Genomic DNA, 19,185 nt, shown 5'->3' with positions numbered 1-19,185 from the left:
CCGCACTCGGCGCGAGATTCGCCACTGGTCTATTCAACGCGGCGCTACGCACCTTGTTGAATAGACCAGTGGCTTATCTCGCGCCTCGTGCGATATTCGTGCCCTATGCACTCACAACTCATAAATTATTCATATACTGTGTAATGATCATTGCAAAGTTCAGTATAATTGTCCCTGAAATATCATTAAGGGAAATCAAACTGGTATGAAATGCACAAAGAAACACCCATGCTCCTCCCATTTTCACGCAGGCCCCAAGTTTTATCAGGCAATGAGATACAGTGTTCACGTTATCATCATCATGATTATGTGAACACAGATTCCTAGAGAACCTACGTAATATTAGAGCAGCGCTCAGTGAGAGAACACACTGTGATTATGCAAATATGATGCTTGGAGGTCAATTCTGACTCATCACACTACAACTCCAGTGAAGCAGTGTACAGAAAACAAACTGTACTCTCATGGTAACCGATGAGCAGGTGTGACGTCATCTTGTTTTCCACTGTCAACTCCTCCGTAAGGTCTGGTGGGAGGGGGGAACATTTATCCTTCACTATCACGTCATACACATGTAAGTCCACACGTTGTAAACATTTTAATAGTCAATATGACATTTTTTTGTGTGCTGCTTTCAGCAACGGTGAAAATCTGCACTTCGGGTTTCAGATTTAAATGGAGAGCAGTAATATACAACATCTATTACTATTGTATATAGGTTTGACTGGTACATGTACAACATATAATGTACAGTACATGTACAATGTACAGTTGTACAAGTTTGTATGCCTCACTTGACATCACAGACTTGTGATGCTTATCTGCAAGGGAGATAGAAATAGGGTCATCAACTACCATTATATTTCTTACACAAATTCCATCAACTACAACTATTTCATCCTGAAATAAAACTAAAAATGTTCATCACTTTTCTTTTTCCCATCCCCCTCCCTATCTCCTCTCGTCTCCTCTCTGGATTTTCCTGATTCTCCGCATCTTCGACCACTCTCCTCTGCATCATCTTCAACCACCGTCCTCCTGCTGCGACCTTTAACATTTGAGGTTCACTCAGCAGCCCTGCAGGGAGGGAACATGCAATATACAGTGAGTAGCAGCAGCAAAATTCATGCCCACTGTATGACTCTCTCTACACCATTCTATCCATCGTCTATCCCGCTCACATCTCAGCTTTGATACAAGCAAACCAGTGGGGCGGGAGGCCAGTGCTTATAAGCACTGAATTGGCGAATGCAATCTTTAGGCAATGCTCCTGCCTGCTGATGAATACTAACATGTTAGCATTGAACATGTTCATACAATTGTTTACAAGCACAGGATATCAACATAATTTACACATACATGTATATTGTATACTGTACCTTGTTCAACAAATGAAATATTGTAGCCTATATGTACTACAGTGTCATACAGACCATGAGTCCTGATATGTTCTTTGCATCAGTTGCCATGTGCAATTATATGTGTATTTAACATCGTTCTCATAATGGAGTACAAGCATTTGCATCCTCTGTCAATAGATACATGGAACCATATGAACAAGTTTAATAAAGAAATCTACATTTTAATCAAACTAATGCTACTGTACATTATAAACTCTGTTCCCTCCACTGTCACCCTCTTTCTGCCCTTCCCTATAAACATTTTAAACAAATTGAAAGTGCCTTTATGTACAAACTGTACATGTAGTATGGAATTACAATGTTCAATTGATGATGCCAAGCATACACGTTGTACATGTATCACAGCTTTTCCTTATCTGTATAGTTAATGTGTTATGATGTTCTGATGTGAACTGGTTCATGTATATGTACATGTGACATGAGCAATAATCCTCTCACACACATATCATATTGACAATATGCATGAAACATCAGTTCAGTGACATCACACATTTGTACATAATGTACTTTTCAAGTCACAGAGGCATTCACATCAAACAGTGTACTTTAGTTGGCAAGCAAACTTCATTGCACTTTTATATGATTTCCTAAACACATAGATGGGTCAATCCATGTCAAATCATCCAGTGCTTGTCACCCGACCCCCTCCGATTTTCTTTAAAATCGCACCAAATGTTCCCCAAAGTGTCTGACGGAAAATCCCAAAATATTTTGCCCCAAGGTCAATTGGTTGCTAAGATACAGCCTAACATAGCAACTGATGCGCATTCCAAAATATGAGTTAAAAGAAAATTATGCATTTTTGATTGATTGTGGTAGCATGGATAGAAATGCAAAAGTGTTCATTATCTGGAAATTGGAAGAACTTTATAGTCTCTGCAAGAAAAAGTGACTGTGACGCGAAATTGACTTTTCGTTAACGTGCACGAGGTCACCGAAAATGGTGTTAAATGTTAATTTCGAAAATGTTAAAGCATATTTAGAGGCTAATATCTTCCACATTTCATCACCTTAGGTTCTAAAATATAATGCTGTAAAAGGCTTTGACTTGCTCAGTAATTTTGAAAAAAATCAGCGGATTCATGCCCACCGTTTTTACTGAGAGCGCCCTCAAAGTTGACAAAAATGAAAAATGTGCCAAATTCAAGGTCACGGATCACCCTTCGTCCCACCTAGGAATGGCATCAATTTTTTTGTATTGATAGACATTTACCTATATTATCTTGGGTTACCAAAGAAATTTTGCTACCGAAATGTTCAATGGTAAATTTACCCCACTGAAAATGGTCGTAAACGGCCAAATTCCCATGTAATATCACATATTGGGTTTAGAGGACATTTCAAATGTCCATGCTTTCAAGATGAAAAGCCCTAGCCCTGTGATATTTGCAGTAGGGGTAGTCTGTTATACATATTTTAGTAATATATACCACAAAACACTTTTATTACATAATAATGACCTTGAAATTTAATCCAAAATTTGATAAAAACAATAAGTCGCTCCATTTTCCTCATTGCACTGCACGTAATATGTGTTTTGAAAGACTATTCACAGAGCAATATTTCAAGAATTATGAAAGCTGACAGCCTAACATATTAAGGTTCTAAACTATTTGTGCTCTTCTTTCAGATTTAGTGTCAATTTGATCATGAATATTATACCCTTGACCTTGAAGTGCTTCTAAAAATAGCTGTAAATTTGTGAACTACAAATTACATACAGACAGGTGTTTTATGGCATGATATACTTGTGATTCTTTCACAAACACAAAAGCTTTTTATAGTGTGAATGTTATACACTGGAATTAATCTATACGTGCTTGCAACATGTGTTACAAGTAATTACTTTGTTCTGACAATGACCCTCAATTTCAATCACAAAAGGGGACAGTAATATTTTGTGATTTTGTGTGCATTTCCTATGGAAAACAGTGCTTTTGTGGTGAAACTCATAAAAACTTGACTATTTTTACTATTTTATCACTTTGATTGATTAATTCTATTCAAATTATGGTAGAGAAAGTGGGCTGTGACAATTTCCAATAAAAAAACCCACAAATGCTGTAGAAAATAAAAAACAAGGAAATACATAACAAATATTCCAAAAACAAGAAAATACATAAAAATTGAAATGATTATGGAATTTTCATAAGTTACAGAACAAATCCCCAAAAAAAGATGACTCTCAATGCTTTTAATGTGCGTTTCACAGGCTAGAATAAGAAGCATTCTTATGTGTTGGGCGCAATGTCCATAATCAATTATTATTATGTACTTTTGTATGGGCAGGAATAGGCATTTCTCCTGATTTTGAAGGTGATAAATTCAGGGTCAATGTCAAAACAAAGTAATTAATTGTAACATATCTTGCAAGAACCTATAGATTTATTCCAGTATATAACATTTACATCATAAAAAACTTTTGTGCTTGTGAAAGAATCACCAGTATGTTATGCCATAAAACACCTGTTGTGTGTGTAATTTGTAGTTAACAAATTTACAGCTATTTTTAGAAGCACTTCAAGGTCAAGGGTATAACATTCATGATCAAATTGACACTAAATCTGAAAGAAGAGCACAAATAGTTTAGAACCTTAATATGTTAGGCTGTCAGCTTTCATAATTCTTGAAATATTGCTCTGTGAAAAGTCTTTCAAAACACATATTACATGCAGTGCAATAAGAAAAATGGAGCGACTTATTGTTTTTATCAAATTTTGGATTAAATTTCAAGGTCATTATTATGTAATAAATAGTGTTTTGTGGTATATATTACTAAAATATGTATAACAGATTATCCCTACTGCAAATATCACAGGGCTAGGGCTTTTCATCTTGAAAGCATGGACATTTGAAATGTCCTCTAAACCCAATATGTGATATTATATGGGAATTTGGCCGTTTACGACCATTTTCAGTGGGGTAAATTTACCATTGAACATTTCGGTAGCAAAATTTCTTTGGTAACCCAAGATAATATAGGTAAATGTCTATCAATACAAAAAAAAATTGATGCCATTCCTAGGTGGGACGAAGGGTGATCCGTGACCTTGAATTTGGCACATTTTTCATTTTTGTCAACTTTGAGGGCGCTCTCCGTAAAAACGGTGGGCACGAATCCGCTGATTTTTTTCAAAATTACTGAGCAAGTCAAAGCCTTCAACAGCATAATATTTTAGAACCTAAGGTGATGAAATGTGGAAGATATTAGCCTCTAAATATGCATTAAAATTTTCGAAATTAACATTTAACACCATTTTCGGTGACCTCGTGCACGTTAACGAAAAGTCAATTTCGCGTCACAGTCACTTTTTCTTGCAAAGACGATAAAGTTCTTCCAATTTCCAGATAATGAACACTTTTGCATAAATATCCATGCTACCACAATCAATCAAAAATGTATAATTTTCTTTTAACTAATATTTTGGATTGCGCATCGGTTGCTATGTGAGGCTGTATCTTAGCAACCAATTGACCTTGGGGCAAAATATTTTGGGATTTTCCGTCAGACACTTTGGGGAACATTTGGTGCGATTTTAAAGAAAATCGGAGGGGGTCGGGTGACAACTTTTCTGAAAATTGGATGATTTGACGTGGATTGACCCAGATCTCAAAAGTGGATCAGAAGCTGCTTCCCTTCCATACAAACATTTACTGCAAAGTAGATCAGCCAAAGCCCATTAAGTGGGTCTCTCCCTCTCCCCCTAGCTCCATCTCCGCCCTCATTTGCATTTTCCTCACGTCTCCCGGCAAGAGGTGGGCCTCCCTTTCACGGGCCACGTGATTGGACTCTTGGCAGACATCTTGAGGTATCAACATATAATGCCAGTATCAAAACAGGTGCATCACTGTTTACATTGCAGTGACATTATTATCTAACACCTTTTTAGTCATCATCACCCTTAAATTTACAGCTCACCTGTCTGACTCTGACTATTAAAGGGTGGAAAGCAGAAATCTTTGCTATACCTCAGAATACAGATCACATAACCTGACATGGGCATCAGATGAAACAAAAATAAATTTCTAAACATTTTATTTTGATTTTTGGAATGATCTACAAGTACTAGATGCTATGTCAACAAAATGTGTGCAATAAGTTTAATATCGTTGCTATTGTTGCACCTTCGATGTGCAAAGTGTAGTGTCTGTCAATTAAAGTACAGTGTACACTTCAGAGTAGCCAGAAAACCACTGATAAAACATACTGTAGATCTGCCTAATTTATGCAATCAGAGAATAACACAGTCAACAACTTTTACGAAATTACATACAGATGTTCACGTGTAGCTTTTATACAATATTTGCATTAAATGACCAAGAGCATCTGTACAGATCTGCTTAAAATTACACAAAACAAGCTATGTTGTGATCAGTCGTATACATTACAGTGCATATTCCAATGTACTGTATACACCATATATTTCGCAAGTCTAAATTTTCACGACTCGAGACTTCCCGACAATTTCGCGAGTGGTTAAATTCGCAATCGTGGAGTCCTGTACTGAACGGAGAAATGTGTGTACGTGTACGTCACATTCATATCAGGATCAGAGTCAATACTTTCGCGTGTTTTTAATTTTGTAAATAGCAGCTGACTCGCAAAATTCGCGAAAATAAAAACCTCGCGAAATATTTGGCGTATACAGTAGATTCTGAGTATCTCCTACATGTAAGGTAGGCCTACAGCATGTAGCTGTAAGAATGAGATTTCCAGTGCCTGAGTGAGGCAAACAAGTGTACATGTGTACATCTGTACAACATATTCAAGTCTTCTGCCAACGTTATAAGCAGTGTGAGCATTACTGCCGTGTAAATAAGAAATGAATACCGAAAAGTGGTTTCTTTCACGGAGGTTTTATTTTCGTGCTTTGAGGTTGAACCGCGAATTTAACATCACGCGAAAATGTTTTCAACTCGCCACTTGTTACAACGCTGTTGCGCACATGCACACACGAAGATTCCGCGCATTGAGTGTATTGAAGGTCAACACACACACAGCAATACCGCGCAATGTTGGTACAAGCATGTCATAAAGTACACGAGAGACGGGATTTTAGGTAAGCCTGCATTTAATTTTAATTTCTATTTAATAAATAAAAGAATAATTGGATAATATTTTGGGTTTTCATCTGCAAAATAAAACAGTTTTTGCCGGACTGTGAATTCACAGATTTGCCGACCGCGAATTTAAACACATGCAAAAAAGTCGGCACTGATGGAAACCGCGAAAGTATCTGTACGTGAAAGAAACCACTTTTACAGTATTAATGTCCTTCATAACACCATCACTGACAAGAGTCATGTGAACGTCACCTTTGATGGACCACCATCAATTTTAGTCAAACTTCAATGATGAACCCTCGCATCAACATGCTGATGATATGCTAGGAGTATACCAAATAACTAGTACAGCCGTAATGTAAGCTCATGTACTGTAAAACATGATAATATATTCGCGGCATGAAATTTACGTGAATTGGAGCCAATGGCCTTTTTCGCAGCATGAAATTTTTGCAAAATGCCACTGGCATGATGCATTTTAATTTTGCAAATCTTAGCTCTTGCAAAATTTGTGAAATTAAAATGCATGTGAACATTCCTTGTTTTACAGTAATATGAATACACTGTAACTAACACATAATGCTTAACTGTCAGACTCTGTTCATGCATGTACAACCTACTGTACTATAGCAGTACCTGTACAATCAAATCTGTACATGTGTAAAAATACAGACCTGATACATGTGATTGCCATCACCAGTCTACAGCCTCTTTTATCTTGTTCGGGGGGGGGGGGGGGGGGGGGGGGGGTCACTTTAAAAATGGTTTTATGACTGGAGTCATTATTATGGACTTTAGGAGTCCTTTAAAGCACGCAATCACACTTGAACTCTTGTAACTGTGGCCAGTGAAATTCAGTTCTGGGATCATCAGTACCCACTGAAACTACAAAAGTACGGACAGTCTAACTTATAAGTAATCAAAGGCATTATCGAGCAGTGTTCCACTTCTGTCGCAATTTATCCCATACTATACAATATTCACAAGACTCCATACAATGTATTAACACTGTTAATAACAGTGGGTTTATTAGTACTTGTACAATGTACTATCACAACTATGAATACTGTATAAAGGCAATCAGAGGAGTAGAAAGTTCACTAGAGTACAATGTATGAGTTTGGTTTGCAGCATTTCTAAAATCCACTAAACAGGAAAGCTTTGCAGGATTATCACATTAGATAAGAATAATTTCACAGGCAGTTTATCACATAAAATCACACAATTATTGCATAAATTATAGTTTACCACTTTGTGGTAGAAAATGAATAATTGCCTGAGTAATACATGTATATTTTGGAAATTAATAGGAATAAAAACATATCATTTTATGACACTTGTAACCATGGAAACAAAGCAGTAATTGAAACATCACAATTATGACTCATTTGGATGACACACGTTTAGCAATAAGCGACTCTCTGGAGTATATCATTTGCTATGCATTAGGCAATACAGTACATTATACGGCATCAAGACCAATCCATTGCCAGCGAGAGAGCTACGTTGTATACTCTTATTCGTGATAGGAAACCCTCCGGCCTCCTCACATAACACACGTCACTCACAGAATAATTTATGAGCACACAGTCGGAGCCGCATTAAGCCCCAGCAGCTAAAGAACCAAGCACATATCATTTGCAGTTACAGTGTAGCGCTGAAGGTCCATTAGCCCAACATACATTTTGTAGGCCACGAACATAAGCAACATGAAAATCAACCCTCCCTTTACAATTTCATAACTGATCAGCATAGAATTCTCAAAATAACTTTAACATTATGCAATTTCCTGACAACTGTAGGGACATTTCTTATCAAAATTTAAAAAAAAATGAAATAGGACCTTTGATGATATTTTCACAAATGAGAAGTATCAGTCTTGTATCAAAATTGCTGTTCTTTAACCTATGAAAGTATACAAAATGTGGTACATTGTACATACCAAGTAATCAGAGTAAAAGTATACATTGGGCAAAAAATATATGAATAATAAAATGACTATACATCAACAGTTGATATTGTTGCTGAGCACTATCAATATTACTCTTTCAAATTTCAATTATCATGACCAAGTAAATAACTGCAACTCCTTTATAAAAACTTTGTGAATTTTGGCCCTTAGGTGCTAAGCTTTCATGACACTAGTATGATTTGTTTTGTATTTTGACTAATGCACTGAACTGCTTCGATTTTACAACTGCCATCATCTCCTTGGGTTGAATACAATACCTCTTAATTTGCTCATGAAAACAAAATTGCTTAAACCAATATCAAGGTACTCACAATCCTGTAAAGCAGACCTCTTGTGTATTAAAATTATTTAACTCAATGCCTCCTCCCCACCCACCCACCCCCCACCCCCAAAAAAGAAAATCAACAGCAATCAAACAATCATAGATCAAGAAATCAACTCCCAAACAGAGCCTTACATCGCATTATGGCAACAAACTAGCCTGTAGACACTCAGTTTTTTAGTGTTATCTACAGTAAATTGTACATCTTTTGCACTGTCCCGGTATCTATAGGCCAGTGAACCATGTGATGTACAACAATGTACTTTAAGATTCTGTATTACAGTAGAATCACTGCTGAATGGCAATGAGGCCTGATGGGGGAGTGGATCTCCTCAAATCCACTCTTTTCTTCGGTTCTGCTTTCTGACTCTAATACAAGGAGTTATTTGCCTGCTTTGCCACCGGCCTGCTGTACTGTGCTTTCACTCTGACCATACTTCCGAAATATGTAACTTACTGTACCCTTGTCAAGCACTGCCGCCCCACACACACACACACACACGTTTGCATTATAATGCCCCCCCCCCCCAAAAAAAAAGACTATCAAAAGTATTTAGCTAATCCTACTGCAACTTGGTATTGTTGACCACATAGCATACAAAAATTGTAGTCCATTCTGATATCAAAATGCATTGGATACTGTAAGTGTAAGACAAGAAATGTTTGCGTGCATTTCAATTCTGCAAATTTTGCGAAAAAGTTTTTGTCTACATGTACACTATATGCATTGAATGCCAGTGACAATTCAGGAAAATTTCATGCCACGAAAAAGGCCATCGGCTCAAAATCGTGATAATTTCATGCCACAAGGACATCTTGCTTTACAGTACTTACTACTAGTACTCGAGAACATTTCTCAAATACACGAGAACATATCTCGCTTTACAGTATTTACTTTCAAATTCTTCCTAATGCCTCAGTCACATATAAACACGGATGCTCAAGGATCTACACGGTGATCCGGGGAGATCCGGGGACGTCTAGGGAGATCCAGGATTTTAGTATGATTGTACACACGGTATCAACACGGCAGCTACACGGATAAGGCCGGAAGAGCGCGGCATCTACACGGACAAACACGGCATCTACACAGATCAACACGGCAGCTACAAAAGTGTACACAGCAGCCACACGGACCACCCCGGATTGCTCTGCCAACACGGCAATCCCCGGATGACACCGGATGTTTTTGACCTCCAAAAGTTGCCGTGTTGGCCTCCCGGCGTCAACACGGATCTCTCCCCGGATCAGATCCGGGGTGGTGCAGGGTGATCCGGGATGTCTACATGTATGTGACTGGGGCATTCTAAGGAGGGTGGTTTTGTACCATATCACAAATCACTATCATACACATGATAGTGATTTGTGAAATGGTACAAAACCACCCTCCTACTATTCAGCTGGGATTTTTGCAGGTCTCAAACCTACGGTGTACGACAATTGTATTACATGTCTCTAGATCCACAAAAATTTATTTTACTCCAAGCATACAAGCACAGTAAAACAAAATCCTTCATACATGTACTTCACTGACAAGATTCCCACAATGCATACTTTGCTTTCACAACTACATGTATTATCTTATTTTCATGTATATTGTAGTTACACATATAAGTAAAATGTAATGCATGTGAACGAAAAAAGATAGAAAAAGAGGAAGTAAAAGTGAAGGTCTAATATGCATACGAGTACATTACACAGTAGGTCTGTGGCATATTCTGTGTGCAGAGTTAGCAGAGCAGTTTTCACAAGTTTTATCATGCACTATACATGTAGCTCCATCATGGTTTTATAGAGCAAACGTGCATGATGACGGGCCAAAACAAAAAATTCCTTTCACACCTAATAGTCTCGGTACCATGACCATGAGGAAAAACAAAAATCAATTCATGGCATAATGGAATTCTTGCCATACAGCTGTAAGGTTGTATTGCACAGGCCAAATATCTAAACTCAATTTCAAAACTGGTATAAAAAAAAAAATTAAAAAACAAGCAAAGAAAACAAAACAAAATCCAACATAAAAGGACAAATTGTGGGAGTTACAAACTTGCAAGTGCTCTGATTTCAGACAAAGGCCAATTTCCAAGTTTACAAGGTGTATCTACAGTATTGTAATATCTGCATGCTTTTGTAATAATACAACTGTACAATTAAATGTAAAATAAGGGAGTTCATGGGCAAGTCCAAGATAAGGTCCCCTCAGAAGGCAAAATTTCATCTTTGCTCAATATTGACATGTTTGGTATCATTTTGAAGCTTATGAGTTGAAGTTTTGATTTCCATAGAGGAAAAAATTATATTACGTAACTTTATGCAAATTTCAAGGGCTTCATTTGCATAAATGTGAAACACAGCGTTACGTATGGGACATTTATGAATATTCATATTAATTCAAAGGAAAGCAAATGATATTTGATTAATATGTGGACATAAGAAGTTCATCAAATAGTTTAACTTGGTATGAAAATTTAGGGATTATGCAAAAGATTATGCAAATTAGCTCGTGTCCTATCATGAGATGTCCCATACGTAACAAATTGAGGTCATTTTTTTAGGTTTTTTCTGAAATTGCTAAGGTTATATTAATGCCCTTTTGGAAAGTTCTAATTTATTGTTAAGAGAAATTAAATACCATAGAAAAAAGAAAAAACAGTACAAGGAATATTTTTTACTAGGCATTAAAATAATGTTACGTATGGGACAAATGTGTTACGTATGGGACATCCTCATACATAATGCATGTGAATGCATGTAGCTAGCTGGGAAGGTCTCTCAGTACACAAATGGTCAATCATCCTGAAGAAAGCATCCCAACATTGTAGCTACTTTTTGAGTTATAGACACTTTAAACAATACATGTACTTGACTGAACAATTTTCAGAAAGGGGGAGGGGAAAATGGCAAAATACACAATGAAAAATCAGCATTAAAGGGATGGTATAGTTCTTTGCAGAAATGGGGATTCAGTTTTCAACATTTAATGAGATGATTGGAAACCAATTATATGAATTACTAAAGAGCATACAATCCTAAGACTAGAGGAATTCAAAGTTTAGTGATGGAGATCCAATTTGAAATGGTTGTGATATAAATATTTAAAAAGAATATAAAGTAAAACGATTTCTTTTTATTGCAAGTGATACACAAATTGTCCTTATTCAGGTTTCAATAATAGCCACAACAAAATTCATGGGTATACATACTGAGGTGCGACTCGAATCAATGACCTGACTGCTAGACAGACATCATATATCTACTCGATCACTGGGGTTCCACGCAGCAGGTATTGCTTATTTATAAAAATTAATATTTCTTGTGTCAAGTTGTTTTTTATTGAAACAAAATGGCAAACTGCCCTTCGTCAATGGAATTAAACACTTTAAACTATTCAATTTTGCAGTAGTAACTATCCTGATAAAAATAGGGCATACATACTCAGGTTGGTCATAAAAATATAGAATATGATTAAATATGATTATGATGGTAAATATTTGGGGAATATTGTTCCCTTGTCAATCTGGATCAGTATTTGAGTAGTTTCAACTGATTCAATTTCAATAATTATGCAAAAATTTGTTTATGGTTATTTTGCAAAATTACTTTGCAAAATACCCAGCAAGCATAAACATGTCTCTCCACACACTAAACGAATGGGGGACAAAGGGCATACATACTCAGGTTGGTCATAAAAATATAAAAATATGATTGAATATGATTAGGATGGTGAATATTTGGGGAATATTGTTTCCTTGACAATCTGGATCAGTATTTGAGTAGTTTCAACTGATTTTACTTCAATAATTATGCAAAATACCCATAAACATGGTTCTTCACACACTAAATGAATGGGGGACAAACTGTCCCATACGTAACTGTCTCATACGTAACACGTCATGTCTGTCTTTAATTAGATCCTGTAATTAGAGCTTTTTGCCTAATGACACGAAACTTACCTGTGACAATCTTGAGTGTTGTGACTTTCATCACAGTGAGTTACAAGTTGTAGAATGAAATACTTTCAGAGAGTTTTGAGGTTGAAAAAAATGTTCAAAAAAACAAAATTTTTCTGGTCCCATACGTAACGGCACATATTTTCTCTTCTAGAATATAATTGTGAAGGTCATTTTTCTCCATTTTTTGCATGATTATACTTCTCCTAGATATCAATCACCATGATAAAGTTTAATATGATCAAAAGCCATTAACACTATTTTTCAGGTCATAAAAGTCTCTGAATGTCCCATACGTAACGCGCGTGTTATCTTGGACTTGCCCTCATAATAATAGTCTGTAAAATGCATTGAAATTCTTGATGAGTCTGAAATGCGCTATCAAACCAGCTATAATAATCATTATTGCAATGAATATTTTTCTATTGCTATACATGTAGGTGTACAAAAATTTACATGCGGTCAGTCTTCAGAAATTTTACTACCCATGCACTGTAGGGCAGTGTGATCGTGAACATTCTCTACATTGCAGTACACATTACAAAACTTTACTGTGTAGAAATATCATGCCTCATCAAAATTTAGTCTAGTAACAACAACAAAAAAATGTTTGTGAAAAGTACATGATTACAACACAAACACAATTAGACCAGGATAACATGAAATAAAACTGAATTGAATGTACAACATTACATGTATGAAGTACAATTGTATTGTCCTCTTCAGTTGAACAAAGTATTAAAAGTCATCAATGTTTGTATTATAAAGTACCAACCTCTATAATTTCCTAGGTGGAATATTTTGTGTTCAGAATAAGGCATGTAATCTTTGTGTACCATACTGCCTTCCACAGCACTTATTTCTGACAAAATAATGCAGCATGACATGTTTAAATAATGCATTTAAATTAGCAAACCCTCACTGATAAACTCATAAACAATAAGTGGCAAGATGGACCAATAACTGTGTCTAAGTTTGCAAGTTCAAAGATCAGTGAGATGGATGCCACACTTGTGTAAATGCCTTGCCATCTACAGTAATGAGCAGGCACAACTTGGCACATTAATTGCTTTCGTTCAAATTTGTACCTGGGCTCCACTGATATCTCCCGGCATGAACACTGGCACCAAGTAGAACAAGTATAAAGAGATGGAAAACTATTTCTGGTGTCCAAGGCATCTTCTTTAATACATGTTGCCATTTTCGCCGGCAATGGGTACCAGCGTTGCCAGGTCTCAACAGAGCAAAATCACCAATACTGAATAGGCATGTGAAAAATCACCAAAAGTCATCAAAAATCACAAAATTTGGAAAAGTGTAGTTTCGGCTTCAATTTCAAGACAACTGATGTCAATAAACCTGCAAATACCCTGCATAAAAGCATTGCGTGAGTCTCGGTGCAATTTACGCTGCGTCGTAGTTACACACACTATCACAATGCGAAATGCATACTAAATCTTGTACATCTATGGATAATACTCAGTGTGACAGAAAAAAGATGTACAGATTACTATAGCAGTATTGTTTCTACAGGAAATTGCAGTGTGCATGCGTACTTGGTCGTGATATACAGCTGTAAGGGGAGATCTTCCAGCAAAATGCATACTACTCGTTTTCATTTATTGTGATCATTTGTCACTGGTCTCAAAATCACCACAAAAATTACCAAAAACCACCAAATTTTGATTTGGTTAACAGGCTAAAATTTTGTCACCAAACGAGTTTAAAAATCACCAAATTTCACCCTTTTTGGTTACTGAAATCACAATCTGGCAACGTTGATGGGTACCCCAGTACATTTTAAAACATGAATTTAGTTTCTTGTTCATACAAATGCTTCATAATACACAAAATGCACTCCCCATGCCCAATGCAGGGCTACAACTGTACAAGGTACATAATTTAAAAGCAAAAGTCAGCATTTCTTCTGCATGCATACAGGAAAAAGTATTGCTGTGCGCATAACTGTACATGTAGGTCTTGACAATTTATATCCCCCCCCCCCCCCACTCCTGCTGCATGACCTTAAAATGAGTTGGTTCCCACAGGTACAGTGTCTGTGATATGAAAACTATTCAAGATTATGTCTTAAAGTTGTAGATCATTGAAAATACTGATCAAACCCCAGTGGAACAGGAAAGTAAATGAATCTTCTATAGAGATAATGTCCAGTCTGCAAACTAAAAAAAAACACAAAAAGAAAACAGTGCACCTTTACATGATGTAAATATCTTCATTTAAAAATTTACGTTTGAAATTCAGCACATACCCGCTTCCCCCATTAAAAAAAAGAAGAAAACCAAACAAACTGACCAGGTTATTGCTTCACAGTATTAGTGTTGTGCAATGGATGCAAGTTTTTCATCATCTCACAAGCTGAAGAATGCTCTTTTTTTTTTGGGGGGGGGGGTACTTTTGGTTGGTTGGATCAACAGTGAACATTCCTCATTCAATGAGCAAAATCTCTGGCAGAACCCTTACAAAATCATGAGTTTTCTTGCGCTTTTTTTTTTTCTGATTGTTTGTTTGTGGGGAGGCTGGTGTCACCCACCCCCCCCCCCCCCTCCCCATTGCTTTTTTTTTTAGCCCCTACATATCATGTCAAATAACATTTTGTTGTGTTAGGCAATAATCTACAGTGTGTGTATGTATGGGCCAAGTACTGCAACAGACTTGGGAAGGCCAATACATAAATACCTCAGCTAATTTGCATGACATAACATCAGTTACACATATTTTGTATGTGAAAAATGGAAAAGACTTCCTTACATTGTATGTCTCCCCCCCCCCCCCCCCCCCCACCCCATCCCTGCTAACTTTTCCTTACCCTTGTTACTAACAAGGGTAAGGTAACAATGTTAGCTTCTGCACAGATGAAGGCACTCACACTCACAGTTCCACACACTCACAGTTCCACACACATTGGCAAGTCATGAGATATGGGGCATAAATCTTGCCAAAATCATTTGAATTATAGATTATATCTTCTGGATCTCACTGTGGTGAAATCTATAACATTTTGATTTGCTTACATGTATATATTCAAATAAGATCTAAATTCGAATTGTGTGTACTAGAGCCAACTTTAACATGGTATGAAACTGCTCTTTATTTCCATCATAAGAACTGAAATACTTTATGTATTAATTTATACTGTATATCAAAACAAAAGAAATGGATAAGAGAATAAAATGAACATGTGCACTCAACAAGTTGTAAAATATTTTTTTTAAAAAAGAATCAACACACGGATATCAACACCATAAAAAGCAGCATGAAATTTTTGTTAATTGGAGCCAAAAGCCTTTTTTTGCAATAAGAAATTTTCGGAAAGGTGCCACTGGCATTCAATGCATAGTGTGGACAAGAACTTTTGGGTGCATTTTAACTTATCGAAATGTGAATCTTGGCTCCTTGCAAAATTCACAAAAATTTCTGGTTTAAAAAAAAAAACCTGCATTAAGGTTCGACCTCCTGGGCCAAAATTTGACCATGCACTGCAAATGCATAGATGTTACTTGTACTAGTTAGTCAGCAGCATTGGATGGTGTCATGGTCGAATTGCTTTACAGTATGTATTTTAATATACAGTCAGGGGAAAGTTTATTTGGGCAGGGGTGGATCCAGGAATTCCATGAAGAGGGGCCACCTTTACAAAACTAAAGGGGGCGCATACCCCCCCCCCCCCCCCCCCCCCACTTTTTTCTTTTTATTTCTTTTGTTTTTAACAAAAATTAAAGAGGGGGCAAGGCCCGGTGCGCCCCCTCCTGGATCCGCCACTGTATTTGGGACAGCCACCACAATTTATATACCGTACCACTCTACTACACTACCCTACCTTTGTTATAACATAAATGCACATTTTGCAAGTAAGTGGTGGAGACTTAGGGTGGCTGTCTGTCCCACAAGAACTCTTGCCCAGCCCCAGTCAGGCAAAAAGTTTTGAGCCTGTGTCACATGACAAACACCAACAGTCAACACTCTTCTCAACACTGGTCAAAAATGCAATGAACAACAACACCACAAGCCATAAAGCCATGCAGGAAGAACTCACAGTGAACTCCAACTCATAAACTCATAAAACATAGCTAGATAAGTTTCTTGGGCTGAAAAATACACAATGTTACTACTACATTAGATTATCAATCAAGGTATGCACAGAAATAGATGTGGGTCACACACAACAGGAATGTACTTTGCACATTATTTTTGTTGAATACCTACCCCGACGACAACTTGTTCTTCGTTCTGAATTTTGACACAGACATGAGAAGTGTTCTGTTCATTCGCATTCATGGGCCGCACACGGCACACCACTTTGATATTGCACTCCGCAGGGTCTGCCATCCTCTTGGTCTGGAATTATCTGTTCCCTTTCCGATGAAATTTGTCTCAGTTGGATAATACTGTCTGAGAGGCCACGAAATCGTTGATAATGTACTGACCGATCACTTCATTTTCCAACTTCTGTTTGCATGCGTTGCACCCAGTCAGTAATGTATAATGAGATGCAACGTCGGTCGGGCGGGCGGTGCGCTACCGGTGTGAACGGACGTACAAAGCCTGTAGTGGAAGGAGCGACGTGCACCACTGTACCTCGAATAATAATGGAAAGGGTATGAAAATCAGCAGTATTACTTGCCAAATACTGCCGAAACAATACCCAAACAAACCATTGATGGTTAAATGCGATATTCCACACAACCACTCAGTTTGATATGGAATAATTGTGGGATAAATCGACAAAATATGTCCTGAATTCCGTGAGTGGTGACCCTCCCTAACACCGGCGAACAGAGGTAATTCATTACGTTCGCGGGTGTTGAGACGCACAATATGCATGTAATTCATACGATCGTCTATCATCCTGGCACGTAGTGTACGACGCGCGGGCATTAGACGCACGTACGCCTCCAAATGTGTGCTGAATTGAGGGATGAAATAATTGAGTTCAACCTTGACGTCAAGACCGATGTGATTATCTAGAGATGCGATGCAATTCCAACGAGAAACTCAATGCAAAAATGAGAAAACTCCTTTAGTTATAGTTTAATTCGGTAAAGAAAATAAGCTATATATATCACGAGGACCTCAGAGCTGATGTCTCTTTCATTTGTCTGTGCAATAGCATAAATTTATCTGCTGACCACGAATTAAAAAACAACTGTTTGTACATGGAATGCAAAAAAAAAAATCAAAAAAAAAAGAAGCTAGTTTCCTCAGATGGAAGATAACTGTCTGCCGCAGTCGCACAAAAATGTTCAATTTGCCTCATTTACAGGGGAATAACTAAATATTCGGCGCGATTTCTCTGGAAAATAGTTTTATCTGAGAACACGAACAAGAGTATCAGAAAAACAGCAAAGCCGTCTGCAATGATAGGCCTATTCAATACTGAAGGAGCCAATGAGATGAGAATAGAAGAGAACTTAAAGGGAGAAGAAGAGGGGGAAGAAGAAGGAGAAGAATTGATAAAACGACCTGTAAGCCACCATTATTATGATATCCTCGTCATACTAACACGTTTCAGTATTTTCTTATACCAGAATTTGTCAAGCGATATTGATGAATAATACTTCTCTCTGTGACAGTTAAGTGTTTCACACACAATCACAACAGCAACTGAATTCTTTTCTCCGCACTGAGATGCCGACGAAAATTCATCTTCACGCTGCCCATCCCCTTTTTCCATTACGTATAAAATGACATCGTTAAATAGCATGGATCTACTTCCTACATGGTTTCCCCTAATTATGACTCTCTGTTGCTTTTAATCCCTTTCCGACTATCGGGGATTAATTGTCCGTTAATCCGCTTAATGGTTGAATAGTTCTGTAATCCAGGGGCGGATGGGAATTCCGTAAAAGGGAGGCGCCTTTACAAAATTAAAGGGAGCGCAGGCGTCCCCCTCCCAATTTGTTTTCTTTTTATCTCTTTTGTTTTAACAAAATACAAAGAGGGGGCGCGCGCCCGGTGCTCTCCTTACACCGCCACTGATAATCTGCATCACTTTCAATGCGCTGCCAAACTGGACTCATTAATTTGAACCTATATTTGCTTTTACAATCGGAAATAACTTATAGGGGTAGGACCTGTCCATTTTGTGTCACTCGATCATCCCAAACCATGTGGTATACTTGACCCGTCTGCTGATGGACAGGAGCGTCTCGGTCTCCTACCATCGGAAACCGTCAATAATCGGGATACACGTGCCTGCAAGTAGGCCTACACTATTCAAAAGAGCGCTCACATGTTGTTGTTTGGGTATTTTTGTATATAGGCACTTCAAAAGTGCAAGATGGAAAATAGAAAACTTTCTTGAAGTGAATTATTTTTTGAAGAAAAAAGTTTTCTCACTCAAACTTCCAACACTTTGTTCTTCTCTGACTCTTTTTTTTTTCTCCGCCTCCTCTTCCTCCTCGATTTTCTTCTTCTCCTTCTCCTTTTACGTCT

General features: G+C 37.4%; 1 protein-coding gene across 1 annotated transcript in view; it reads right to left on the bottom strand.

The window, feature by feature from the left end:
* LOC139734500 (kinesin heavy chain) overlaps positions 1 to 17,515 on the bottom strand; it is an 81,061-nt gene extending 63,546 nt beyond the window's left edge. The window contains exon 1 of the mRNA XM_071645281.1: positions 16,957 to 17,515. Within this exon, the coding sequence (XP_071501382.1) occupies positions 16,957 to 17,079 (123 nt within the window). The 5' untranslated portion in view covers positions 17,080 to 17,515. The remainder of the gene's footprint in view (positions 1 to 16,956) is intronic.
* Positions 17,516 to 19,185: the final 1,670 nt, after the last annotated feature.

Source organism: Diadema antillarum, unplaced genomic scaffold, assembly GCF_040938485.1.
Source record: "Diadema antillarum isolate AM-2024a unplaced genomic scaffold, OU_Dant_1.0 seq00000530_RagTag, whole genome shotgun sequence".
In the NCBI taxonomy this organism is placed as follows: Eukaryota; Metazoa; Echinodermata; class Echinoidea; order Diadematoida; family Diadematidae; genus Diadema; species Diadema antillarum.
This window is presented reverse-complemented; position numbering and strand designations above follow the sequence as displayed.